Source organism: Mustela putorius, unplaced genomic scaffold, assembly GCF_011764305.1.
Source record: "Mustela putorius furo isolate JIRA1106 unplaced genomic scaffold, ASM1176430v1.1 tig00003858_pilon_pilon_pilon, whole genome shotgun sequence".
Taxonomy (NCBI): domain Eukaryota; kingdom Metazoa; phylum Chordata; class Mammalia; order Carnivora; family Mustelidae; genus Mustela; species Mustela putorius.
Genome location: NW_025422010.1, coordinates 7984191 through 8012150, shown reverse-complemented (window position 1 = coordinate 8012150; position 27960 = coordinate 7984191). Strand labels below are relative to the sequence as shown.

General features: G+C 41.6%; 1 protein-coding gene across 1 annotated transcript; it reads left to right on the top strand.

Moving 5' to 3' along the window:
• The first annotated feature begins 6 nt into the window (after positions 1-6).
• On the top strand, positions 7-23782 carry NAPG (NSF attachment protein gamma). Its single transcript, XM_004742699.3, has 12 exons — positions 7-188; positions 4499-4566; positions 6563-6647; positions 7401-7418; positions 8080-8110; positions 11089-11198; positions 11314-11380; positions 11662-11732; positions 17537-17615; positions 19490-19569; positions 20346-20475; positions 21556-23782. Exons 1-12 carry the CDS (start codon positions 133-135, stop codon positions 21694-21696), a joined length of 936 nt encoding a protein of 311 aa, XP_004742756.1. The 5' UTR covers positions 7-132; the 3' UTR covers positions 21697-23782.
• The last annotated feature ends 4178 nt before the right edge of the window (positions 23783-27960 follow it).

The following is a 27960-nucleotide window of genomic DNA, read 5'->3' as shown; positions in this document are numbered from 1 at the left end:
TGCCGCATTAGATTTGCGCCCTACGGGCCCCCGTAGCGGCGGGGCTACGGCACCGTCCCGGCTTTCACCTCGGCGTTCCCACGCCTCCTCAGCCGGGCTCTCCCCCTCCTCGTCAGGGCCCGGACCTTCGAGATGGCGGCTCAGAAGATAAATGAGGGGCTGGAGCATCTCGCCAAAGCAGAGAAATAGTGAGTGGGCGTCTCAGACAGGGTCCGCTGGGTCCGTGCCCCAAGATGGCCTTGTCCGGGAGTTGGAGGGAGGGCCCGGGAGAGCGAGCCCTGAAGGCGGTGGCTTCCCGTGGGCTGCGGCCTGGGGGCCGGGGCGGGGCCTGCTGCACCTCCGGAAGCGGACTGGGTCTCCCCGCCGGAAGTCGTCCCCACTCTCTCCTGGGGTCTGTGGGCTGGAGGCTCTGCTCCTTTTGGTGTGGGCACTCCGGACCGCGTGATCCGTGGCGGCGACTGCCCTGTGCACCCGGAGAAAATCGCCTTGCTGAGAACCAGCGCTCTGAAAGACTCTCGCGTTGGGAAAGGGGATACAGATGTACCCTGAAAATTCCGGGGGGCTTTTGTCGCGTCCTAGTATTCGGGTCCTGGGGTTTGCGCCACCTCAGTCATTTTGTGTGTCTCCCAAGCTCCTGATACCGTACGTAGTAGGCACCCAACAGATATTCGGGGAATTGAACTGATCCTGCCCAGTCAGGCCTTTGAACACTCCCCTCCTCCTCAGTGTCATTACTGCAACGAATTTTTATTCGGCAGTTAGAGACCGTAAAAAGTCTGTGTGGTGCTGTGTGTTAGATGCTTTATACCTGATCTGAGATCTTTACAACTTTCGACCTACAGAAGAGGTGAGGCCTGGACAAGCCTTATGATGACTTGCCCAAGGCCGCACAGTTGAAAGATGGCAGCGCCAGTTTTTGAACAGGGGAAGAAATTCCAGTTCTTTTTGTTATACTGTATTACCCCTTCCAGGCAGTGTGTAAGATCCTGGAGCTCTTTTGGTGCAGGAGATTCCTACAACAATCTTACTTTTTTTTTTTTTTACTGGGAGCAAACATAAAGGTATTAGGATAGGGACGCCTGGGTGGCTCAGTGGGTTGAGCCGCTGCCTTCGGCTCGGGTCATAATCTCAGGGTCCTGGGATCGGGCCCTGCATCGGGCTCTCTGCTCAGCAGGGAGCCTGCTTCCTCCTCTCTCTCTCTGCCTGCCTCTCTGCCTACTTGTGATCTCTCTCTGTCAAATGGATGAATAAAAAAATCTTAAAAAAAAAGTATTAGGATAGTTTGTTTAATAAGGACCATAATAAAGCTGTGTTAACTTTGCTTTGGTAGAATGCGCGTGGGGGGAGAAGTTTATTCTGTCTGGTGGAATTGAGGAAGATTTCCCAGAAGTGGTATTTTGGAACAGGGCCTTGGAAAATAGGAGATTTTTTAGACAGAAGGCAAATCCTATGAGACAGAATCTATGGATAGGACGTTGTATGTCCACAGGCCTGAAAGTATGAGAGGAGAATAGTTAATGTAGAGTAGTTGAAGTGCCAGCGGATGAGCTAGAGCAGAGAAGTTGGGGTCCCATCATGAAGGGGCTGCTCCTCAGATGGTCCTGAACCTTAGCTTTTCTGGGGATCATATAACCAGTGGGACCGGGTTAGGTTTTTTTGTGGTGAAGGAAGTGCAGCAGCAAAATGGAGAATGTACAGTGGGAGAGGAAAGTGAGAACTTTGGCATATTCAGTAAGTGTATCTTTGACCCAGCCACTGGGGTTATTAAGGCAACCAAAAGTAGTCCTTAACTCAGGAGCTTAGAATTCACAGGCGGGCATACAAGTCCTCAGATGAGTAAAAATAAAATACTAAATGTTAGAATAGAGGTATGCAGTTTCAGTGGGTATACAAAGTAAGGAAGAATTAATATCCTCAAGGTGGGAGAAATGGAAGAGAAGGGCAGGCAGGAAAGGTGAATTTCCATGAGGGTTTAGTAGGCTCACGATGAGGGTTCAAATTAAAGTAACAATACAAGGGGCCTCTGAGTGGCTCAGTGGGTTAAAGCCTCTGCGTTCAGCTCAGGTCATGATCCCAGGGTTCTAGGATCCAGCCTTGCATCGGGCTCTCTGCTCAGCAGGGAGACTGCTTCCCCCTCTCTCTCTGCCTGCTTCCCCCTCTCTCTCTGCCTGCCTCTCTGCTTACTTGTGATCTCTCTATCAAATAAATAAATAAAATCTTAAAAAAAAGAAAAGTAACAATACAAGGGGTGTCTGTGTGACTCAGTCTGCCTTTGACTCACGTCATGATCCCCCAGGTCCTGAGAACAAGAGCATGGTGTCTCTTGGGCTCCGTGTTCAGCAGGGTGTCTGCTTCTCCCTCTGCCTGTTCCCCTGCTCGTGCTCACTCTCTTTCTCTGTTTAAATAAATAAAATCTTAAAAAAAAAAAAAAGCAACAATAGAAGAGGCAAGATTGGATGACGTCTGTCAGATAGAATTGGTAGGCTTTAATGACTTGACTGGATATGGAGGGAAAAACTTGACTCTTAGGTTTCCAATTTAGGAGATGACGTGGAGGGGAGACCTTTAGCTAAGATAGGGGATATTGAAGTGTGAACATGATGGGCAGGTAGGGATGGGGAAGGTGGGTATTGGGTTCAGGCTTGAGCGTGTTATGTTTGAAGTGCCTCTAGACAGAGTTGTTAGTAGATGACAGGAAAAATGAGCCAGGAGCTTAGGAGAGAAGAATGGGTTTTTCTCTGTTTTCTAGTGGTAATATGGTTCAATATTTCCAGATAGTTTTGTAATTTTAATCAAGCCCCTCTAGCAAATAGTGGTTTTGTGGGTTTTGGTCCTATGGAAATTGGTCTGTTGAGCTCAACAGAATTTCCTTATTGACTCTTGACCAAAATATCAAAACGACTAAGAGAGCCATTAAATTAACCAGAATGCCTTCTCTCTTTCTTATTAGAGGTGTTTAGTTGACTGGGGATGATTTGCTATATTTTAAAATCTCTAGTTCTTTCCATGTGTAGCATGTTAGACAACTGACTGTATTGTGTTTTGGGTGGGGTTTAAGAAATTATGTTAATATATAGATTATAATGAACCCTTAGGGTAGGGGTGGGGGATTAGAATTTTGTTTGTAGATTAGAATTTTGTACCCAGTTTTGTGGGTTAGACTGCTATTTAAGGATTTTATTTTTCTGAGCAATAATGTTCTTGGTAAGCTTTAAAAATTGCTCACACGTTTGGATCTTAGTATATATGCAAACACAGATGTTAAATATACTTTTTTTAAAAAATTTTATTTATTTATTTGACAGAGATAGATAGCACAAGCAGGGGTGAGAGAATGGGAGGCAGGCTCCCCACTGAGCAGGGAAATCTATGCGGGGGCTCCATCCCAGGCCACTGGAATCATGACTTGAGCTGAAGGCAGATGCTTGACCAACTGAGCCACCCAGGCGCCCTGTTAAATATGTTTAATTGCCAAAAAATGTTGCTTAAAAGTTAGAACTTCTGGGCGGTTCACACAACTGTCACAAACAAAGGCGTACTTTTGAGGGCTATTGGGGATTCTGTGTCTTTCAGTTAAGGTGCTCCTTTGAAGCACCTTACGGCGTTACATGTAAGCTGGCTTTCACTAATTGCATTGAAATTTGGAATTTGAGATGGCATTTATTTAGCAGTTCTTAAGCGCACCTAAGTTTGATGGTCACTGGGTTACTTTACACTGAAAGTTTGAAATTATTTAAAAAAAAAATAAAATATTAAAGAAAGAGCAAGTAAGATAACGACTCAAAATTGATGGTCTTTTGCTTTGACATCTGATAAACCAGTAGTGATCCTGGAAAGCAGCTTCTATTGTTTTCATAACATTCTCATCTTTCTGGCTACGCTTCCTGTTCACTGGTGGCTAATTCTGAACCTGGTTTGCTGGCTTCCTGTGTCGTTGTCCTAAACGTTTGTATTCTGCAATCTTGCAGGTCACTCTCTTAAGATCTCCCTGGTAGATCTTAGCTAGGTCCCTGGTGTGGCATACACTAGTGGTTCTTAAGTTAATAACTCCAGCCTCTCCTGAGCTTCTGTCTCAGGAATCCAACTGCTTGCTTGATGCCGTGCTTCAGAGGGTCTCAAGCTTTAATGCACCTCAAGGTTTGTTGTACCCTGATGGCTGCTGCCACCCTGGAGTTTGTGGTTCTGTAGGTCTGGGTCGGGAGAAGTTTACATTTTTAGCACATTTCCTAGTAATGCTGGCCCGGGGACCATGCACTAAGAATTTTTGCTGTGCTTGGCTATTATCCAGACATTTCAAAAGGAGAAAACCACGTCTGTGATACAGAGAGGGAAAATGGTGAGCCTGTTTCATTGTAAATGAATTTGGGTGGAGGTGGGCGGGGTGGGGACTTCGCACAGGTGTCTTTTAAAAAATCACCTACAAAGCCATTAAAGCAGGATTCTGACTTAATAAATGTGGTTGGGAACGTCAGTTGAATGTGTCTTCTTTTCATTTTAGCCTGAAAACTGGTTTTTTAAAATGGAAACCAGATTATGACAGTGCCGCTTCTGAGTATGGAAAAGCAGGTACGTGTGATGGTAGTCCTGTGACTCCAGTATGTAGTCTTAACATAGGCCGAGAACTACGTCTTGGCAAAATACTTACACTTCATGCTTTCTGTGAGATTTTAACAGTTAAACAAACCTGCCCAAGCCCTTGCTTTTCTCCCAGTTGTTATTTTCAGCTGTGTTGAGGGCTGAGTTAGAGATCGGTGACCTGCAGCTCTCTCGTGAGAGCGGTGGTGGGGAGGGTTGGCAGTAGATAGCTGCAGGTTTTTCTCCGCTGTTTGTGTATTATTCTTGAACTTTAGTCAGTTGCATACTATTTCCAGGAGTTTTTGCCATAGACCTCTATTACACTTCCTATAATAGAATAAAGATTTTTCTTTGTTAACTTTTTATTTTTTAATTTAGCCTTATTCTGAGCAGATCTGCAAATTCTTTGTGTGTTTGGCACATGTTTTTTTCAAGAACTGCACTTTTGAGATAGGCTGATAAATGTTCGTGAAGTGTTAAGCTATATAAATATTTGAATAAATTTATCTGTATATAAGATAAAAATAATCTGCAATATGCAACAGAGAAGGACCTTACTAAAAATTTAGCATTTACTCATGAAATGACAGCTTTCAGCATATGCATCATTATTTGGGATACAAAGCATAATGCAGTGTTTGAAGTACTCTGAACACATTTGCAGTTGTGTTCCAGCACCGCTCAGATCACGTTTGTTAGCCTAACACAGAGACCACCTACATAGTGTGCTTTTAGTAGACTTTAGTTTCAGTATGCTGCCAGAGAATAAAGAAATCAGGTAAATAGAAAGCTAATGAGTCTTTAACACTTAAATTTAAATCCTGACTAAATTCTCTCTGTCAAATTATGCAAATTATTTGTCCTATTTAAAAGAAAAATTATTAAAAGTTCAAAGTTCATGTGGATTCTATGGACACCTTACACAGGAACGCTTTTGTAACTAGAGGGGACAACATTTTGCAAATCTCGTGAGGGAAATTTATCACAGGTTTGTTTTACAAGCATCTAAGACCATGAGTTGCTTTCATAAATACATATTTCAGGTCATATTTTCCCATTAAATCATCCTTTGTTTATTTTCTTTAAGGGGTTATGCAAAATATATTTAATCATTAAAATCATTTTTTAAAGCAAAATGTGAAAGTCCAGGGATGAAAATAGTTCAATAGTTTGTTTATTTTCAATGTTTTATTAAAGAGAATTTTAAGAGTTTGAGTTTAAAAAATTTTTTTATACAGTATCCTTTTTTACTTATTTGTAAACAACTCTTAGCAAGTTTTCCAAAATCTGGAAGATCCTATTTTAGGGTCACTCCTTATTGTTTTGCCCTGGTAATGACATTTTTACAACAGTGAGCAATATATTTTAGCTCTCTGGACACTGGAGATGTCATTTACATAGAAACCCACTAAACAGCATAAAAGCTTTATGTAAAAGAAATGCATTATTAATATTTTAGGCATTTATTTAAAGATTGTGCCAAAGGAGGGTTTATTTTACAAATGTTGAATGTATTTATTGGTCTTCCATTTCTAAATAATTTCAAAGATGGAATAAGCTGTAGCTAAAGTGCTGTTTTTATGATTAAATGTGAAACTGGTGAAGTAAGGTGCTGTCTTTAGGGACAGGACCTGTTCTTTCAGAGTATTGGTTTGACTGATGCAATCCTAGTTTCTCAAAGCTTAGGTGCTGCTGTTAAAAAGACTTGGTTTTGCGTGGAAGCGGCAATGATTTATTGCCAGCAATATACAGTTTGACAGAACAAAACACCAGACTTTTGAAAGTACTTCTAAGTTATTGGTAATCAAAAAGTTGTAAGAAAATTCTTTAGGACAAAGTAGCATTGTATAACACTTAACACATTTGATTAAAATAAGGGTATTTTCTAATGCTTCCTACATGATGCAGATTTTGGTAACGATTGATTGGAAGTTTTTTTAACAATGGACTAGAAAGTCTGTTTTGTGTTGTTATTGTTCTGTTTCAGCTGTTGCCTTTAAAAATGCCAAACAGTTTGAGCAAGCAAAAGATGCCTGCCTGAGAGAAGCTGTTGCCCATGAGAATAACAGGGCGTATCTTTTTCAACCTTTATAAAGAAATTCAACAATTTGATGATTTGGACAGAAGCTCATTGTTTTCTTTTGTTAGAAATTTGCTACATGTGGACTACAGTGCTATTAAATTAGAAAATTAGAAATTAGAAAATTAGAAAAATTTTGTATTTAGACTCTGAAGGAGCATTTACAGAGAGACTTTTAATCATAAGGTTCACACTGTTTTGCAGAGCTGTATTTGAGAGTTTATTTCTTTTGTTTCTGCATTTGCTTGATGCTGGTTTTCCTTGGGATGAAGTGAGGGAAGTACATAGGTGCTGAAAATGAAACAGTAGTGGAGGTATTAGAAATATATAAACTGCTCAATAAATATTTTAAAAATATAGTCTTTCTTAGGTATTTAAAGAAAGATTTTTAAATATTTTAAAGCAATAAATTTTCCTGACGTATTTTAAAACTTACTAAGTAAAAAATGTCAATTTTATCTCATTTCCAAATTATGGTTATAATAACTTTGCATTACAGTGACACTTTTCAGATTAATGGTCAGTAGACATAGCTTAAAAATCTATGTGGTGTTTCCTCAGTGTTTTTGTGAATTAGGTAGTTGTGAGAGACATCAACAGGTGTGAAATGCTTGCTTCATCTGATTGTAAGATTTGTCTTTTAGAACCAGCAAGGGGAGATGACCATGTTTTTTAAATAGTAGATCTTTGGAAACTGTTGATTCGGGTTTTTTTCCTTAATTTTGACTTTGTTACATCCATTCAGTCTTTTTCATGCTGCCAAGTAAGTAAATATTTTCCATGTTTTCATGTATTTAGAGATAATGTTTTAAATGTTGTTTTTCCATAGGTCAGTAAATTTTTTCTAAGTTATAAATCCATTGATAGTAAATTATTTTGTATCGATTTAAATAAAATAATCATTTCCATTTGTTTTGGTCTTTACCTGACCCTTAGAAACTGACTAAGTCCCTCCTAACTAAGTTATACAGTGTTTACATTCAATTCACCAAATATTTTTAGGACTATTTTCTCCAATAACCTATGAAGAAACAAGTAAGTTAGAATTTTTTTTCTCCCTCTTTCTTGATAGTTAATAATAGCCCTTGTGGAGACAAACAGTCTTTCTCCTGCTTTTGTGGAGGGTATTTACTTGTTTCAAAACTTGGATATAGGTTTGCAGATAGAAAGTCCTTTAACCTTTCTGAGATTTACTCAATTTTGCATCTGCAAAATAAAAATCCCTTTAACTCAGTTGTCTGTTGTTTCCAAGGCATTATTGCTCACGAAAATGAAAAGAAAATAAAATGTTATTAAAAACCTAAAGCAATATGTAGTGCCTGAGCCAGTTTTAATTGACATAACTTCTCATATCTGTGGTAGAAGGTTTCTCCTCCCCCTTATTTCATTATCATCTCATCTGAGAAATTGTATTCTCTTTGCAGAGCTTATGAGCAAGCTGGCATGATGTTGAAGGTCAGTAATGTGCCACAACTGTTCTGTAGGTAAAATAAATTAATAACTACAAGGTGTTAAAGTAAATTTGTGTGGAGGTTGAAAACTCTCCTAGCTGTAAGGTGAGAGTTGGTAAGATTTCTTTTCCAAAGTAATGCTAATCAGACCCAAGGGTACATTGTATGTGTCTTGATAGGGAGTTTTAAAGGTGAAATTTAAGAGAATGTATTGAGTAAGTTTCTAAGCTTTCTACCAGGGGACTGTTGCTAGACAAAAAACTATGTGAGAGATTTCCCTACTTCTGAGAACTTCAGGACATTGTAATGTAGTAAAAATTTACAAATATATGTATTTTTTACTACCCTTGGGTTATAGAAAGAAGAAATATTTGCTTGTTTTATAAAAGTTGGCATTGGCTATTTAATTCTGATTCTTGTTGAGTGAAATAGTTTGGCTCATGTACCTGAGCCACTTTTCATATTTCTGCTTCTTAAAAGCAGGCTGGGAATTGATATCCTGTTGTGGTAAGAAAAAACGTTACTTTATGGCATTTAATGATATTCACTCTCCCAAGTATGCCAAGTAGCAATTGAAATCGAACATTTCCTTTCCATTTTTATGTTCACTAATGTATTAAAAGCTATCTGAATTATTTATTATAAAGCATTGTTTTAAGAATTTGCACTTTAGTAAAACTTGTTTTTTTTTTTTAATTACTGTGACTTTTATAATCTTGCTGATATTTTTTTAAGTGGTCATTGTAGAACATGCCAAAAAATGTTAGTAATGTATTTAGGTTTTTTTCCCTTCTAGTTATTTTTCTACGTACATACATTTTCACATATATACACACATAGATTGAGATAATGCTCTACACACAGTTCTCCTGCTCTTTACATTTAACTTTTTAAATGCTGATTTTCTACTGTCATTTAAAAAACTACTTTGATAATATATATCAATGGCCTTGAGAATTTTCATAGCCAAGAATTCCAATTCTGTGACTCTCTTGTAAAGAGATAGCAAAAATTGATGTGTAAAAATGTTTATTGCATATTGCTTAACAAAAATGGCAGTTTCTAAATTTTTAATAATAGAATATTTAAGTGTATTTTGATGCTTCATTATAAGAAACTGTTACATAGCCATTGGAATAAACCTTTTCTGGATAAAATGTACAACCAGGTGGATATTAAGTAATGCACGCCAGGTTATCAGCAGCAGTTTCTCAGCAACTAGCATTTCTTTTGTAGCCAAAGGAGCTAGGTATGTGCCCTGACCTTCTGTTGTCCCCGTTCCCCCTGAGAACTCCTAGGAAGCTCCCAGATGGCTCTTGTCGTCTTGGTGTACTTTGTGCTTATTATTAGGATACATTCCTTTAAGGTACAAAAATGCGGGAACACTGTAATATATAATCCTCACAGCTTCAGTTTATATTCTAACAGCTGTGCTAAGACTTGAGTCTTCATCAAAAGTCTTTATAATTTCCATTGCTGTAGTGTCTGTTTAATTTGAGAATTTGAAGGCACTACTTTGAATGAAGAAAAAATAAACCTAGTGGATAGGGGAGAAGACAAGAGAAAATGCTTTCTGGTATGCTCTTATATTTATATTAAATGCCTTTGCACAGTCCTCAACAGCATTAGAGGTCCTGAGCTACGTGGCCCAGTGTCAATTCTGTGGGTTCAAATTTCCATCAGATTGTCATACAGACCTTGATATTCATCCCCCAGCAAGGCTTAGGACGTGATAGTATGTAGAAGGAGGCAGAGTGGAAGACACCGTTTGGACCAACCTCTACAGCTGTTAGATTTTATATCTTGTTTGCTCCACAGAAGTGGTAAGGTGACGAAAGCACACAGACCACAGAAAATAGGCATATTTTTATTGTCTTCTTGATGATTTTGGCATGCTACAAGAATGTGGTGAAGCATATAAAATAGTGTAACTTTTAAGAAGACAGCCCATCCTTTTTTACTCCATAACTAAATAACAAAAAAGTTAAATGTGCAAGTCAGTAAGAGTGAGACCAGCCAGTTTGGTATCATAAAGAATTTGTCAACTCAGGTACTGAATAGTCAGACTTGAAAACAACCCTTGAGCTGTCGATGTGGAGCCTTCTTTAAGATCTAGGATGGCAATTCTAAGTAGATAATGTCTATAAGCTTTGTCTAGCTTTTAAATGACTTTTGTTCCTTTTTTAAGAAGAGTTTTGATATGGAGATGTTGTAAGGGCCACAGGATGTCGAGATCTGTGATTTCATAGTAAGACACAGAGTTGGTGTGTTGGAGGCACTCGTCTTGGAAGAGTGCTGCAGGCTCAGATGAGCTCAGGGCATGGAGAGTAACTGGTGTGCAGGAGATGGGCCCAGGTGTGGAGGGCAGTTAGGAGCGGGGAGATGTGCAGCCGCTGCCAGGAGGCATCATGCCTCCCAGGACAGCTGCTATTCAGCCCCAACCCACAAGCCTACTGATGTCTTAGCTTGTGATCTTTTTTAAAAGTAGGAAGCCATAGAACAGAACCTTTGTGAAAGGATCTGATTTCAAACTACTGAAGCAAGATGCACTTGGAAATGAGGTACAGCCCTTGAGCTGCCAGTTCAAAGCCATGACCATGAGCTTTATATGTGGTAGGGATTCAAAGCCATTGCCATGAGCTTTATATGTAGTAGGGACTCAGTAAACACTGAAAGAATTACAAATCTTAGAAAACAAGTTAATAGCAAGCATTTTGGGTTCTTCCATTTGTATAGTTCTTCTGAAATTCTAAAGTGATGAACTCAGTGTAGAAACTAACCAATACCTTTTTAGTTTGGCTGAAGGAGGCTTTGATGGGGAACAGTAACCATGTGAAGGTATTTCATCTTAAATATATTTGTTGTTGTATAACATTGTGAATCATCTACTTTCATGAATTAGGAATAAAATGAATTTCAGTTTGTTAATGTTACATTTAAGTTGATGCATTTACTGCTCTGTCCTGTATCCTTTGTCTGAAGGAGATGCAGAAACTCCCTGAGGCCGTTCAGCTGATTGAGAAAGCCAGCATGATGTACCTAGAAAATGGCACTCCCGACACAGCAGCCATGGCATTGGAGCGAGCTGGCAAGTGAGTGTGGACACAGCTCTCTGCATAGAAGCCCTTGGCTGTTTGTCTTACTAAAGACCTTTGAAAAATAAGTTTTCTATTTCTCATATAAGTCCCATTTTCTTGTCTACTATAGGCTTATAGAAAATGTAGATCCAGAAAAAGCTGTACAGTTATATCAACAGACAGCTAATGTGTTTGAAGTAAGTTTGAATTTGTTTTCCTTTGTATACTTAGAGTGTTCAGATCCACAGCATGTAGGAAAATAGAGAAATGCTGTGGCTGCTTTGTAAAAATTTTCTGTGCTCATAATTCAACTGTATTTTTTGATTAGTGAATAAAATGGATTAACAGCTTTGGTATTCCACCCCCTCCCCCCGCCATCTTGATCAAATGCTGTTACTTATTTATCAAATAACTATTGGGAGGAAAAAAGATTCCTAGATTAAAGCAGCCAATAGTTTCTTCTCTTTGATTCCTTCAGAATGAGGAACGCTTACGACAGGCAGTTGAATTACTAGGAAAAGCCTCCAGACTGTTGGTACGAGGACGCAGGTGAGATTTCCATAACCGTGTTCCTGTGTGTCCAGGTAACCCTTCGGTCCCCATTTGGAACTGTGAAGTGATTTGGGGAAAGGCTTGTTAATCTTTTTGGTGTGAGCCATAGGCACACCAGGCTGCCTAGCAGAAAGAGTTAGGTCTACAAGGTAGAATATTAAATATCAGAATTTGCGGTTTTTCTTAATCTGATGCCAAAATGTATCATGCATTGTGTTTTTATTGGTTACAGTCTGGCTGAGCAACATGAGAGCAGTTTTTTTCATGTTATTAGGTTAAGTTACAATGTGTTTTTCTTGAGGAGAAATATCTGTATAAGCATAGATAACAAGCTACCCTAAGTGCTCACCCACGAAAACTGACAGGTTCTCGCCCGCCAATCAAGTAGTGTCTTTAAATAGGGTATTTGGTGTTTGTTTTTTCGTCCTTTCAACATATGACTTAAGGCATTAGTAGTTGGACCCCAGAAACCTAGAATCCTATTGATTTTTCCTTTGTTTTTTACTTTACCTTAATTTAAGCTTAGGAAACATTTTCTGCCATTCATAAAATTCTGTTTGCCAAGATGTTATTTAGTTGTATTTAAGGTAAACAAAGAAAACTCGAAGTTTGAAGATAGGTTTTTTCATTAACATGTGTCTCTACTTCCCTAGTGACAGAAGAGATGCAAGATAATTCTGTGAAGGAACCAAAAAACAAATGAATAAAGAATCTATTGACCCCTCTCTGAGACTGAATTAAATGTTGTCTTAATGAGGACTACAGATTCTAAAATAAAGTGGCATCAGAATAAATAATAGAATTAGTAACTCGTGCATGTTGGTATTTAGATGGACTATTTCATAAGACTTCGTTACACTGATTTGGTTTTTTTTGTTGGTCTAAACAGAATAGTGCTTTTATTTTGTTTTTAAATTAGGACTTTTGTATTAAGCCATGAGTCATAATTTAATTTATACATATCAGCCTTGGGTCATTACCTTTATCTGTCTTAATTCTCTTGGCTTCCTAGAAATCCAAACAACTGGAATGCTAACTGTGGCAATTCTCAACTTATAAATGGTGGTAGAGTAAGTTCAGTTAGTCCCTGAAAGTGTGTCTTTCATTCTTTCTTTCTTTTTTTGAAATTTTATTTATTTATTTGAGAGGGAGACCGAGATAGCGAATGGGAGAGTGAGTGAAGAAGAAAGGGAGAAGTAGGTTCTCTGCTGAGCAGAGAGCCCGACATGGGGCCCAATCCCAGGACCCTGAGATTATGACCTGAGCCAAAGGTAGACGCTTAACCAACTGAGCCACCCAGGCGCTCCGCTGGAAGGGTTTCTTACAAAACCAGAAATGTTTGTGGTGATGGTCCCAGGTGTTACAGAAAAGCTGAACTTTAAAATAGTTCCTAGAGTCTGACCCTTTGAGCAGGGTTTTACACGTGTAGAAACAGGGAATGGTATCCTTTACTAATTTTAGGGCAGACAGGCATGTTCTGACATACTTTCATCTCCTTTTCTCATCCACTCCCCTAATGGTCCTCCCCTGAGTTCCCCAGTGTCTTTTTAGGGCCTGAGTCCCCTTAACTACTGAAGGCCTAAGAAGCGTAAGTTGGAGGTAGGGGCAAAAAGTAAGCCTCCCCTCTGTATAGGCAGGGACTCTGCCTCCGCTTTCCTAGGGTCTTTCTGCTTTTGCATCTGCTCCGCTTCTGTTTTCCAGACTGAGATTATCTAAAGCTGGGTTGTAGGGGGAGTAGCAAAGGGGAGGAGGGGGGCCAGGACCTCCCCAGGATGGTAGCTGAGCAGTGTTTTCCAGCTACACAGTCATATTCCTCTGGAAAGCTCCACCATGGAGTGGTGGTAGCCACTGTCATTCCCAGAAGGTACTGATTGCTTGTAATGTGTGTAATGAGAACCATTATTCTAGAACAAATGCCAAGTATTATTCACAGTTGTGGAGAGTGGTATGGAGATGCTGGAAAGGTGGACATTTGTAAATCTAGGGCAACCAGTGCATCTTTTATTTACTTTGTGAATTTGTTTTTTGCTTTTTTTTTTTCATTTTTAGTAAAAATGCATTGTAAAATGATAGTATTTCATGCAATGTTTTGAAAAAAAATTACAGAAATAATTCAAGTTGTATAATATAAAAATTGATATAAATTTATTCAGCAGTGTTAAGGAATCTGATATTTGAAAACTACCACTGGGTATGAATAGTATGAAAGAATTATAAATCAGCTGTCACATGATTTTTTTTTTTTGCTATTTTATTTTATTTATTTATATTTTTAATAATTAAAAAAAATTTTTTATAAACATATAATGTATCATTAGCCCCAGGGGTACATGTCTGTGAATCGCCAGGCTTGCACACTTCACAGCACTCACCATAGCACATATCTTCCCCAATGTCCATAACCCCACCACCCTGCCTCCCGCCCCGGCCACCCTCAGTTTGTTTTGTGTCACATGAATTTTTGTAGTGCAGAGTGAGAAAGACCTGGAGGATTTTTATTAATAGATAACTGAGAAAATTTATGTGATATTTGAGTATTTTGAATATATATTATCCTTATAATCTTAATTGGGGCTGCCATTTGTCTAAAAGAAAACAGTAATTTTGTGCTTTCACAGAAATATCTAATAGGGCATAGTATGCAATTTAAAATTTTATGTTTGTTACGTTGAGATAATATGCTTATATTTTTACAGTAATATTTAATGCTAACTTAACAGTAGTTTATAACTAGTGTAGCAAAATTAAATAACCTATTTAATATGTTTGTGTTAGTCTCCTGCTCTTCCCCCATTTTCAGAGAGCCATAATTCAAAAGTGAGTCAGACTTAATTAGGTTGCATCTGTGGGGTCTTAAATCAGTCCGTACCAGTGCCCTTGTTCCCTCCCTGAAAAGGCCTTTCCGATTGATCTAAGCAGAGACTACATTCCTATGCCTTCCAGAGAAGTTTTGTGGCAGCTGAGCTGGTTGACAACACTGTGTGGTTAGCACTAGGTAACCAAATCCAGAGCTTTCCAGAGCTTTGTCATGATTCCCAACAAGGGGGAGAGTCTGACTTCTCTGTCATTTAACCACTCCCCCAACCCCAGCTGACTCCCCACTTCTAAGGCTCTCAGACTCTTACCAGTTGACTGAGACAGTCACTAGATACTAAACTTAGGGAGGCCTGAGTGTGTGTTATGTGGACTAGGTACTAGTTTAATCCTGTATAATTACTGGGTTTCCATCTTACTTAATTTTGTCCTGTCCATTGTCATGCCAAGGTTTATTGGGTTGATAAACTTAGTTGGCAATATGATGTGGGCTGAAAGTTTTATAGGTAGCTAAACATATGTTCCAGACTTTAGGAGGCAGTTGGGGCCAGAGGATGGGTTTTGAGTCATGCTGAGGGAGATATGAAAGCTGGGTTGTATGAAGTCCTGTGACAATTTCCTGTCGTATGCACATAATTTTTGTGGGCCTTACATTTTAATTACAGGAAGATAAAAACAATTTATTCTTTTTTTAGCAAAATCACATGTATTTTATTTTGTTAGGAGTATTAAGAATTACCTTTGGGTTTCATTATAATAACTTATGAATAATTTCCTGGATACAGTTGAAAACAGTTGGCTTTATATGTCAGTTTCATGGACTTTTAGTCAAGCTCATTGATTTTTTTTTTATTACACGTAAATATTTCTCTTAGATGGCTGTTTTGCTCGCTAGCTGTTAGCACATGGAAATGCTATTTTTATGCCAAGGAAATAATTAAGTCATGTGGGAAGAATGCAGACTTTATACTTAAATATATGAAAAATTCAAAACATTAAGATTTCTACTAGAATGATGTCATCTGGATGTTTATGTCCCGGTATAATGTTTATAAAATAGTCTGGGATAAGCTCATGGTCATAATTACAAATGATACAGGTATATATAATCCTTCATATTAATTTCCTTTTCTGTATGACAAATAATCGCGAACCTAACAGCTTTAAACAGAATCACTTACCGGCTCCCAGGTCTACAGGTTAGAAGTCCAGGCCCAATATAGCTGGGTCCTGAGCTCAGGGTTTCACCAGGCCGGACCCAGGCGTCTGGTCTGGTATGACTGCCATCTTATTCTAGGCTCACTGGTTGTTGGCAGGATTCCTTTCCTTGCAGCCAGAGGACACATACCCATGTTTTCTCGTTAGCTATTGGCTAGGGGCAGTTCTCAGCTCTAGAGGTGCTATAGCCTGTAGATCCTTGGCCTGTGCCCTCTGGATGGTTTATAAGATGGCAGTTTGCTGCTGCTTCGAGGTTAGTGACTCTCTTGACTTTCAATCCCTGATCTTTGAAGACCTCACTGATTAAGTTAGCCCCATCCAAACATTCTCTCTGCTTTGCTTGAGGTCAGTTGAGGATTGTCCTCACAAGAGTGAGTTCCATCATAATCAGAGATTGTGCCCACGTTCAAGAGGAGACTGTACAAGGAGTGTATATGAGGAGCAAGAATCTTGGGGAACAATCTTAGAAGTCTGCTACCATGCCCAATTTATAAACTGGCTTTGTTCCCAGAATTTAAAGACTTTTTTTTTTTTTTTTTTAATTCATTTGACAGACAGAGATCACAAGTTGGCAGAGAGGCAGGCAGAGAGAGAGGCGGAAGCAGGCTCCCTACTGAGCAGAGAGCCCGACGCGGGGCTCGATCCCAGGACCCTGAGATCATGACCCGAGCAGAAGGCAGAGGCTTTAACGCACTGAGCCACCCAGGCGCCCCTGTTCCCAGAATTTAGCATGTTGATCTTTGGAAATTCAGAATGCATTTCTCCAGTAAGCCTTATTGTATGAGGTAGTAAGTTACAAGGGCACGGTCCACAAAAATTCAGTTCAACTCCTTTGAGTTAAACCAAGCCATACCATGTGTGTGTGCATATATGCATGTGCACAGATCTTAATTATTCACAGAAAAGTGTAGTATAACATTTTTATATTTTAATATAATCACGAAAGAGCTTTCCCCCCTGCTGCATCCTAACAGTGCAGACAGCTTTTGCCATTTTGGCTTTTGGGGTCAGAGAGATGAGTGAGGCCTACACACTTCCTTTAGATACAGGTCAGACGCCAGGAAGAGAGTCCCCAGACAGGGACAGTGATACACCTGTACGAAGAGGTGAGGAGCTGCTTAGGGTGTGCTGGGCTTGAGTGGAAGGGGAAGGGCGAGGGCCTTGGAGGATTGGGGGAACAGTGCTAGTGATGCCTTTCCTCTTCGTCCTGCCACCTGAGTGGGATGGAAGAAAAAGAAAATGGGTGAGAGGCCAATGTTGGGGATGAAAGGTAGATGTTTTCTCTGGGTCACTGAGGCTGCAGTGGAGATTCTGGCAGTGAGGACAGAGTGGGGGAGGGAATTCTCTAGCAGGCAGGCAGTGCTCTTGGGGGTCTGGATGGCTTTATTGGAAGGAAAGAACTCTGGGATGATTAAATCGGGGCTTTTCTAATACTTTTCACAAAAGTTTGCAGAGCGGTTTGTTGTTGAGTTGGCTAGATGCGCATTAATGGATGGTCTTTACCAGACTTAAACTACTCCATTTGAAGTAACCTGTCCTTGAGTTCTTCTGTTTTTTGTCTGTTTGCTTGATGCATGAACAGGCACATCAGGAGTTTAAAAGATAAGCCAGATGTGCAGAGCTCATGGAAACTGTGTTGTAGAGCAATTGCTAAAAATGCCTGATACCTTCTTACTTTTGCCAGAATCTGTAATATCTAATAGAACAGTGATCTCTGTTTGAGAGGATTTAGAGCTGCCTTACTTGACATTTCTTCATTTTGTCTTTAGGTTTGATGAGGCAGCACTTTCTATTCAGAAAGAAAAAAATATTTATAAGGAGATTGAGAATTATCCAACTTGTTATAAGGTATGTTTTGAAAGTGCTTATTTTTGGCTTTATATTTGTTAATTTTTCATATTGGTATAGCTATGTGTGTAAGACTGCAGTCCACGGATATTTTAAAAAATAATTTTGGCTGAGATGGAGTAAGCCCACTATAGCCTATCTTTCCTGCTGATTACAACTAAAACTTCTGGATAAAATACAAAAACTTCTGAACTCTGAAAAATAAAAGCAGGAGGAGTGAGCACTTGGAGAAGCGGCCATTACAGGAGTGGGTTTCCAGCATTTTCCCTGTTTTTTCTTGTGGCTTTCCTTGAGAGAAGCCCCCAGTCATGGAGCTGGGCAGCAGAGGCTCCAGCAGCTACAATGCCCAAGGAACCCATCTATCCGAAACTGGGGGGACTGGGAAAAGCAGCCTCCTTGTCTTCTCTTGTTTCTCCCCTGGCTTTGCTCTGAGGGTGAGCCCTAGTCATGGAGCAGCGACTGTGACAGTGGTGCAGCAGATGAAACACCGCAGGAGGCTGAATCTCTTTGGTCAGAGAAGCTAGGACAATGAGCTAAGAGCAAGGAGAAAGACCCAGGAAGGAGGGGAAGGAAATCTCAAGTGTGGGTATGAGCAGGTGCCCACACAAGTCCTGGGGTTACCCTCCAGCTCTGCATGTGGCAGACAGACCCAGAGCAGCAGAGCATAGGCTTTGAGAGTGGCAGTAAGATTTGATCACTACCCAGGACTCCCAGCTCCCTGGCAGCACTCTTGCTTGGAGCTGAGCCGCAGCCGCCAGCAGAGGCCCTGAAGACTGGAGCGGCCGCCCGCCACAGGGGCGCAGAATCTGCATCTGAGCCTGACTGCTGGCTTAACCTGCTGAAAGCGTCCACACTCTCCTGAGAATCGTAACAGAGTCTATGCAGCAGAGCGCCTACAGTGTCTGGGGTACTGTCCCAGAACACCCAGCATGATTGAGTCAGGAAAATGGCACCAGTTCCCAACAGAAGACAACCAGTGCCAACCCAGAGATGACCCAGATGTGGGAATTACCAGGTCACAACTTCAAAGCTCCTATCTTAACTATTCCATGAGATGCGAAAGTAAACAGATGAATGGATGAAAGGACTGTGTTTTTGTTTTGTTTTATTTTGTTTTAAATAGAAACTAAAAATGAACTAAATGAGAAATTTGAAACTGAAAAAGCAAATGTCTGCAGTAAAATATTGGATGATGGAGATGATAAAATGTTCAGTGAACTTAAGGACAGATCAATAAAAGTCATCTGAAAAATAAAGAAAAAAAGATCGAAAAACACCTTTTGAAGAGCTGTTTGCCAATAAGATCTTACCAGTCACATCTTTGGTCTTATTAATGCCTTGATTGGCTTATAAATAGTATTGTCCCTCTTATCTCAAGTTTTTATTTGTTCATTCACCTTTTTCCTATTATTAATAGGAAATATATTAATTATATTAAATAAATATATTAATTTTCCTATTAATAATTCTGAAGTGTTGTGGAGTCACAGGTGCTGCTTCAGGATTTCCCTTTTGAAGATTAAACCCATATAGACAGTTAAGAGAGATTTTCTTTACAACATGTGGTGGTTGTGTGCTAAGTTGTCTTAGTCGCTGTGGTCCTCAGACTGGCAGTATCGGGACCACCTGCGAGCAGTCTCAGGCTCGTCTCGGAACCCCCCAGACTACAGTCTGCATTTAACAGGGTGGTTTGTGTGCTCAGCGGAATTGCCGCGGGGTGTTCTCGCTCACGTGTCCTGTGGAAGTTCCTAAGAATTTATCAATCTCTGTAGATAAAACAGGACTCTTAAAATTTTGTTAAATTCCAGATGTCAGGATTGACTTTACTAATAAATAGATGTCAGTTTGGACCATAATCCCCTCTTTTGTTTTAGAAAACAATTGCTCAAGTCTTAGTTCATCTCCACAGAAATGACTACGTGGCTGCCGAGAGGTGTGTCAGGGAGAGCTACAGGTAAGATGTTGGCAGCCCTGCCGGACTTCTGCTGTGTAAACATTTCTATTTCTCAGTGTAAGGTCACTGCTCAGACAGCTGTTCTTGGCCATGAAGCTAGTTTTGGTTTTTAATAAATTTCATAGTGGTGGGAGGACTCACTTACCATTTCAGCAGGATTTTTACAAGTTAGGATCTTTCCTGTGTTTTTCTCCTGGGAATTTCGTGGGAGTGAATGACTAGAATGATTTTGTTCCCTTTGCCTTCTGAGAAAAAAAAAAAAGAAACAAAAAAAGAGTCAAGAAATGTTCTCAGATTACATGTAATAGGAAGATCATTTCTTTTTTTCTTTTTTTTTTTTTTAAGATTTTATTTATTTATTTGACAGACAGAGATCACAGTAGGCAGAGAGGCAGGCAGAGAGAGAGGGGGAAGCAGGTTCCCTTCTGAGCAGAGAGCCCAATGCGGGGCTCGATCCCAGGACTCTGGGATCATGACCTGAACCAAAGGCAGAGGCTTTAATCCACTGAGCCACCCAGGCGCCCCTGGGAAGATCATTTCTTGTTGGAGGTGTGGTCCAGTCGGGGCACTTGTTGACATTTCGGCCTAACTCTTTGCTTTCGGGCCTGTCCTGTGCATTGTGGGATGTCTGGAGCATCGCAGCTGCTAGCCGCTTGTTAACAAGACTGTCTCCAGCTATTGGCAAACACCTGCTGGGGGGCGGGAGGCAGAACCCCGGGGGATGGGAGACAGGACCCGGGGGGCAGGTGGAGCCCTGTGACCCGCGTTTGCTGTAGCATCCCAGGGTTCAGCGGGAGCGAAGACTGTGCTGCACTGGAGCAGCTTCTCGAAGGCTATGACCAGCAAGACCAAGACCAAGTCTCCGAAGTATGCAACTCGCCGCTTTTCAAGTACATGGACAATGATGTAAGTGCCTTTTGTCCTTCCTTTTGACAGGTGGAGGCTTCTAGTGAGATGATTTTTCTCCTATGGACTTGTGAGATTTCCCCCTCTATTTTATACCTCCAGCCACTGCTTACAAAGGCACGTGGCATTGGCACTGAATTTGACCGCAGGCTTAGACATGTCAGTGAGGCGCATGTATAGCCATTTCTCTCACCAACTAATGGTGTTGACTGTATGTGTCTATTTTTTAACTGGGCTCCATGTCTCAGCCTCTCCTACTACCCCTTGACCTCTGAAGGTTCCTTACTTTAAGTGTATTTTAGGCTTCCCTGTCTGAAAGAGGCTTATTGGGTAGTGGCCTTTGTAATTCCTTAGACTTGTTGGAGGCCCCCTGCTGTGACAGCTGGTTGTGTGATGCCAGTTAGTAATGAAGTCTCTAAACCTCCAATAACTTATTGTAAGCTGCTGGTCCCTGTCCTGCCAGCCTGTCCTACGTATTAGAGTGGTCTGCCTGTGAGAAACGGCCTCACACGCTGCTGTCTGCAGAATGTGAGCTGTGACTCTGACTTTTCAGTAGACTTCTGAGCCCCTGTTCATTTGATTTGGTATCAGATCAGCTTGAGATCTTGAGTGTTGTTTGGTTGGTTGATTTTGTTTGTTTGTTTTTCTGTAAGAATGTATGTAGAAGGAATCTGTTTTTGTTTTTGTTTTTTTTCCAGATATAGTCTTATGTAGGCTTTTGTAAGTGATTATTTTTAAAGACTTTGTCCCTAGTTTAACTCTTCATTTACTCAGCAGATCTTTATTTTGTAGGCACTGCAAGTATTACTTAACTCTGTGTGTCCTGATTATCTCCCATTCCTAAGTGTGGCACATAACTGAAGTTTTTACCAGTTGTCTACCTGTCATGTCCTGGTCACAGGCCATCTGATGGCGGTGCAGTCGTGAATTCCGTTGTGGTGGTTTTTCCATCTAAATGGTCATATTGGTTTTCCTGAGGTAGAAAATGAAGATTTGTCTTTTACAGATCGCTGCTGTTGAAAGGGGGAGTGTTGAGATTCGGGTTACGGGGCTATTGAGAACATGCTTTGTCATTGACAGTATGCTAAGCTGGGCCTGAGTTTGGTGGTCCCAGGAGGGGGGATCAAGAAGAAATCCGCAGCACCACAGGCTAAGTCAGAGGGCGCCACCGCTCCCACTGCGGAGGAAGACGAAGATGAGTATGCGGGAGGCCTGTGCTAGGATCCTGCTCTGCCGCAGAAAGGAAGAGAAGAATCCTGACACACCATTCACAGACTTGGACCTTGTCTAAGGGGATCCAGACTTCATTTCAGTCATGGTTTTGAAAATGCTAATAAAGACTCCATGTTTAGTCTTCATTTCCCTAAGTACCCATTATGAGAAAACACTTTTTTTCTTTCCATAAGAGCCTTTCTAAGATACCAGCAGGAATTAACAAAAATATACTGTCACATTTTAATACAGTTGATTTTTAAATTTGCAAGCCACCAAGTATGTTCTAAACAAAAGGGACACTAGGGATAGAAATTCTTTTCTCTTGGGCTTTTGTGATTTATTGTTACAGAATTTTCTTTGTGTTTTATTTAATAATTGCTGCTAAAAGTGAAGTTTACTCAGTTAAAGTAGTATTTTAAACCTTTTTGAAAAGGAAGTTTATCCCCAGTGATATTAGATACATTTAGATGATCAAATCTTGAAATCTCTTCGGAGGTAAGATTGGGACAGGATGCTGTTTTGAACCTTACACTATTGTTTAGCCCAATAAAAGGTACGTTTGAAGTCTTATGTGTAAGCTGAAAGTTTTGAAGCTATATTCAACTCCTTTTTGAAATCCATTTTTTTCCACCTAAAAAAACACATGGCGGCTGTCCCCAAATGCATTTGGTTCTTGGCTAAACGGGAACTAATGAGGACTGTTGTGCATTCTAACAAAGGGATAATGTTCCTGTCAATCTAGAATATAGACCTTTCTTCCCTCCAGAATAATTTCTGATTCATCCAGAGCTGCAGCAGGACAGTAACGTGATGGCAGTGCTGTGTATACCGCAGATGCGTAGCTGGAAAGGGAAGAACTGTTTCCGAAGTGCTTCTGTTGAGGGGAGTGAGCTGCCAAAATGTCAGTCCTCGTAGGTATTTGTAGAAGGCTGTTCGAGAAGCATTCCTTTTTCGCTCATGCGGCTCTGCCTCCCACAGTGGTCCCCGGTGGTACGCCCGTCTGCCTCTGCCTGGAGCCGGCCTGCCAGAGCCGGTGTGCAGTGTGCTGCTCCCTGAAGACAGCAGGGCCCATCGTGAAGCCTGGTTTTAGCCCCAGCTGGTTCTGAGGGAGAGGAGGGCTCAGCCAGGATGGCTGCCTCTATGGCAGGTGCGCTGGGCAAAAGTCATTATTGAAGATCTGATTTAAGACACTAACAAACTTAATGCTTTGATTCCTCGCATTACTTGCATAGCTCTGCGGGGAGCAGCTCATTTTCAGTAATTGTACGGAGACGAACGTTGACCAGTCCCAGCGAGGCTGCATGTAGACGTGTGCACTGAATGACGTGCTCGCATTTCCGAGAGCCCGCCATTGCTGCTGCACCCGATAGATCCCGTCGGAAACTTCGGGAGTCTCGAGGTCATGCTCATGTGAGCTAAGCAGCCATATGTCTAAACAGATTTGGCAGCGCTTAAAAGGTATCTTCGACCATTTGTTGATAGATTATTTGTTTATAGACTAAAGTGTTAAGTTTTACATATTAGAAATAAGGAGTGATTGAGTGCATTCTGTACCAGCAGGGCAGCTGACCCGGAACAACATGGAACGCTTTATTTCTTTCAAGTGCAGCCTCTTCCCGCCTCCCTGCCCACACTTAGGAACTAACGAGCGAGACTTAGGGCTATTCCTTTGACGGCAGGGTTATTCTGTGTGGTGTCCAGGAAAGAGCCCTTGTTCCATCTTCATGCACTTTATTTTTCTATGTACAGAAGTCTTGATCCTGACAGTGTGGTCAGGAGTGGGAAATGTGTGTTTACAGCAGGAAAAACTTTTCCAGAACTCATGTCATCACTTTTACCAAAGTGGAATCCTGCATGAATACGCTCAGAATCGAATACTCAGTGTTCTGTTATAAGTGAAATCAATCTAGAAATATATTTAATATATTGAATGTATTTGTACATAGGCAGAGTAATATGGTATTTGTGTATGGAATCTGTGCTTCCTATTTTTTCCAGTTCTTTGATGAGTCAATTTTAAATGTGTTGCTCTGAAAATGTAGATTATTGCTTCTATGACAAGATAATTATGAAAATAAAATCTGAAACGATAGAAGTATGATTTATAACTGTCACTCATTTTGCTTTGCTTATTTCCTTTTTTCCAAGGACACATTCTTAATTATTTATGTGATTCCAGCTGTGTTATACAAGGATGGTGTTTGGTTCTCTGCAATGATATGCTGTGTTCTTTGGGAGTCAGTCAAGTACCTGTAGTAGTTACTTTAAACTCTGAGCTTTAAAGAGACTGATCACCCAGTTACTACAATACTGTGCTATCTGCTACTTGGTGAGATGGGAGATTTTATATATCTTTCAAGAGAATCTTTCATTAAGGGAGATGATGGAAAGTCAAGTGCCTTGCTTCCAGGATGGACCAGTTATTGTGGAGGGAGACTCTTGAGTTCCCTTTCTCCTGCCACTCAGATCCATAATGGTCCCTCGTCTGTCCTTGAGGGTGGGAGCCATGGAGCCCTCAGGTCCCCTGCGATGCACCTGGGGCAGGAATGAGATCAGTTTTAGCTTCCAGAGCATGTACTAGGGAATGTCCCAGGGTTTGGACATAAGTTGACTATGAATAATTATTCAAGAAATGTTTAATATATTTATTTATAGTTTATATTTGTTATATTTAAGAATATAAGCTGGAGTAAGGCACATTTTGCTGTAAAATGTAATTAGTTGGTCTTTCAGAAGCACGTAGGACCTTACTGTTCAGAGTTGAAGGAAGCCATATTGTGTGGTGCAGGCGAGCCGGGGTCCTGGTCCCACCTGCCAGCGGGATCCCAGCTGACGGTGCTGGATCTTGGGCAAGCTGGTCTCTTCACTTAGCCGCAGGAGCGTTATGGCGCCCACTTAACGGGGGGCTTTGAGGACTAAATGAGGTCACAAGTGCAAAGCACTTAACTGAGTCATTTTCATATAGTAGGTTCTCAGTGATGAATGAAATCATGAACTCTGGGAGAGAAAAATTCAGTTAATAGTTCCAATTTTGACAGCCAAATTTTGTTGGGAGCTTACACATTTCAGATTATAGTGTAAGTCATTTTATCTAAGACCTCATTTGATTTTCTTCATGGCCCTATCATAACTGAGAACAAGGCTTTTTGTTTTGTTTGTTTTTTGTTTTTTTAAATATTTTATTTATTTATTTGACAGACATCACAAGTAGGCAGAGAGGCAGGCAGTCAGGTGGGCGGGTGGGGGGGGGGAAGCAGGCTCTCCATTGAGCAGAAAGCCTGATGTGGGGCTCGATCCCAGGACCCCGAGATCACGACCTGAGCCGAAGGCAGAGGCTTAACCCACTGAGCCACCCAGGCACCCCGAGGACAAGCCTTTGTTAGGAACTCGTGTCTGTGCCCATTGGCGCCTCCCAGTTGCACCGACTGATGGGCTGCTGCTCCCAGGCTCTACACATCCCAGCGTGCTGCCAGACCTGCCTCTCCCTGACCTTCATTTAGATCCTGCATTGCTCCGTGATCTCTTGGAGGCTGACCTCTGCTTGCCTTCCGACCACGACTGGTGGCTCTGAACCTAGGTATGGAGTGGGGTGACAGCCCGACATCTCCCTCCTCGCTCTGGAAGCTGTGCTGCCATTTGGCCGTGGGGTGGGCCCTCAGCAGTCATGTTGAAACACCGTGTCCACACCTCCAAACAGTGGTTTGCTCCCAAAGTTGGCTTCTGACTCAAGTGGAGCAAATTCCAGTTCATTCCCTCCCAGAGGGTGGGATTTGCTCTCACTATCCCGATTGCTCTCTCTTCATCCTGTTTGCCTTCCTAGAACTTCTCAATGCTTGCCATTATGCTATGTATTTATGAGTTTATGGTTAACAAATGGTGAATAAAATGTGAACTCCATTAAGAAGATATGGCCTCCATGAGAGCATGGTCTTCATCCTCTTCCTTACCTGTGAGTCTTCCAGAACAGTTTTGGGCACATAGTAGGCATTAAATAAGCATTAATAGATACATGAACAAAAGCACTCAACAAACGTTACTGTTTGCTTTTATTGAAACTGGCTGGTTTCTAGTCCTGCTCTTTGTCACTCTTAATTTGTATTAGCCAGTACTTACCCACTGCTTTTCAAACCAAACAAGTATAATATTACTAAGTTCGTGAAAACCTTTTTTAATTTATGGGCCTCTTTGTTTTCTCCCTCCCTCTCATGCCTAATTTAGAGGGATGGGACATACCCTGCTAGATATTCTTAGGCCAAAGCACAAAAGATTTAAAGATAGGCTCTCAGGGGGCGCCTGGGTGGCTCAATCAGTTAAGTGTCTGCCTTCAGCCCAGATCATGATCCCAGGGTCCTGGGATCGAGCCCCGAATTGGGCTCTCTGCTCAGTGGGGAGTCTCCCTCTCCCACTGCCACTCCCTCTGCTCCTGTGTTCTAGCTTGCTTGCTCTCTCAAATAAATAAAAATCTTAAAAAAATAAAAATAATGATGTGCTCGGGAACTATGTGAGCACATGGAAATCATGCCTTCCAGGGTATCTTGGGTGATTGTCAGGCTGCAACTTCTCCAGATATCAGAGCCAAATCATAAAGTTGATTTATTGCTTGAAGCCGAGGTACAGTCTGGCTTTGATTTCCCAGGGGTGATCCACTGGAGCGATGGTGATTGGGAAAGAAATGAAAATCTGAAACAAAAGTGGTCTGAGCCGCACTGTTCAAACCTTAGGACTTGTACACAGAAACCTTGCCTCTCCTCTTGAAGCCCTTCACAAGCTCTTTTGAGAATCTGGGCTTCCCAGTTCAAGATTGGGAACATCCCCCAGCTTGTTTTTGCACTGAAGACCTTGACGGTGAGAACAGTCAGCATTGCCGTGACTTACTGCGTGAAGCTTGCAGAGGATTTCTGTTCAAAACCAACTAGTGTTTCACCTTGAGTGTGCTTAGGTTCAATCCTGGTGTCAGTGGCTCCTTCTTTTAACTGTAGTGTAGCCCAGTGTTCCTTGGAATTTGATAGAAAAAGATTTTAATTAAGGAGACTTTATAAATGTCCCTGGGCAGAGTGATAACCTTCCCAAATCGGGTAGATAAATAATTTTAACTTCAGGGCCAAAGTCAGATGCTAAGTGAACTCAACAACTGAACTGTGATGTTTAGAGCAGTGTAGAAGAAGCCACATATTTTGGTACATTCCCAGATTTGGGAACTGGTTTCGTAGCCGAGTTGCACTTTCCAACACCTTCAGGAGCTTCCTCGGTCTCTGAAAGTTTTCCTCTGCATATCTTCATCCGGCCTACCCTCACCTCTACAGAAGCCTCCTAGCTCAAGGTCCACCTCCACGACTTATGTGTGCCAGATGATTTTCTGGACTCTGAGCAAAATGAAAGTACAGGCCCTTATCTTCAAAAAAAAAAAATCTTTCCTCTGCATCTCTGGCTGCCTGTCACAGTGTTTGCATCTGCTGTTCAGTATGGGTCCCTCAGGAGCAGGCCTTCCTGGGGGGCTGGGAGGCCCTGCTGTGCAACGAGGTATGAGGGCCCGACCCTGCCCCTGCCCCTGCCCCCAGAAAGGTCACCACTGCAGTCCAGGCAGCCGTGGCTGGTGGGAAGGGAGCTGGCTGTTTTGAGCCCATCCTGTGAAGATGGGAGGTGGACCCCCACATGAGCGGAGCCTCCAAGGCCCTGGCACATCTCCACTGGCCCATCAGACGTTTCTTAGAAAACACAGACCCAAAGACAAGATTATTGAGACATCCTCGACAACCCCAGGTGTGGGCCCCTCTGAACATGGACCCTGTGCCTTTTCACCGGCCACCTGCCAAAGGCCAAAGGTATCTGAGCCAAACCCAGTCATGTGGCCCCTGGCTGGGAAGCAGGGGCTTCAGCTCGGGTCCGCATTTCTCCCTCCTGGCCCGCAGATGAGCATCTGGGGGGCCCTTATACTCCACCCCAGCCGTTACTCCATCCTGGAGTTGTTCCTCAGGGTCCCTGGGGATCTTAGTTCTGGAAGGTGGGTGACGATGAATCCATCCAGCCCCGATGTCCTCATGGTCACTAGCAGAGTGGGCCAGGCCTTCTAGGCTCTTTGCTGCGGACTAAATAAACACAGGTAGCGCTTCTTACGCTAATATTGATCCCTTCTCATGATCCAGCTTCCTTGAATGATTAAGCTACGAGACACCCCTGGGGGTGAAGGGAGGGGCAGGGAGGTCTAAGGAAACCCAGACTTTTTCGGTCGTACAGTTGCAAAGCCAACAGAAATGCCGGGGAAAGGCTGCT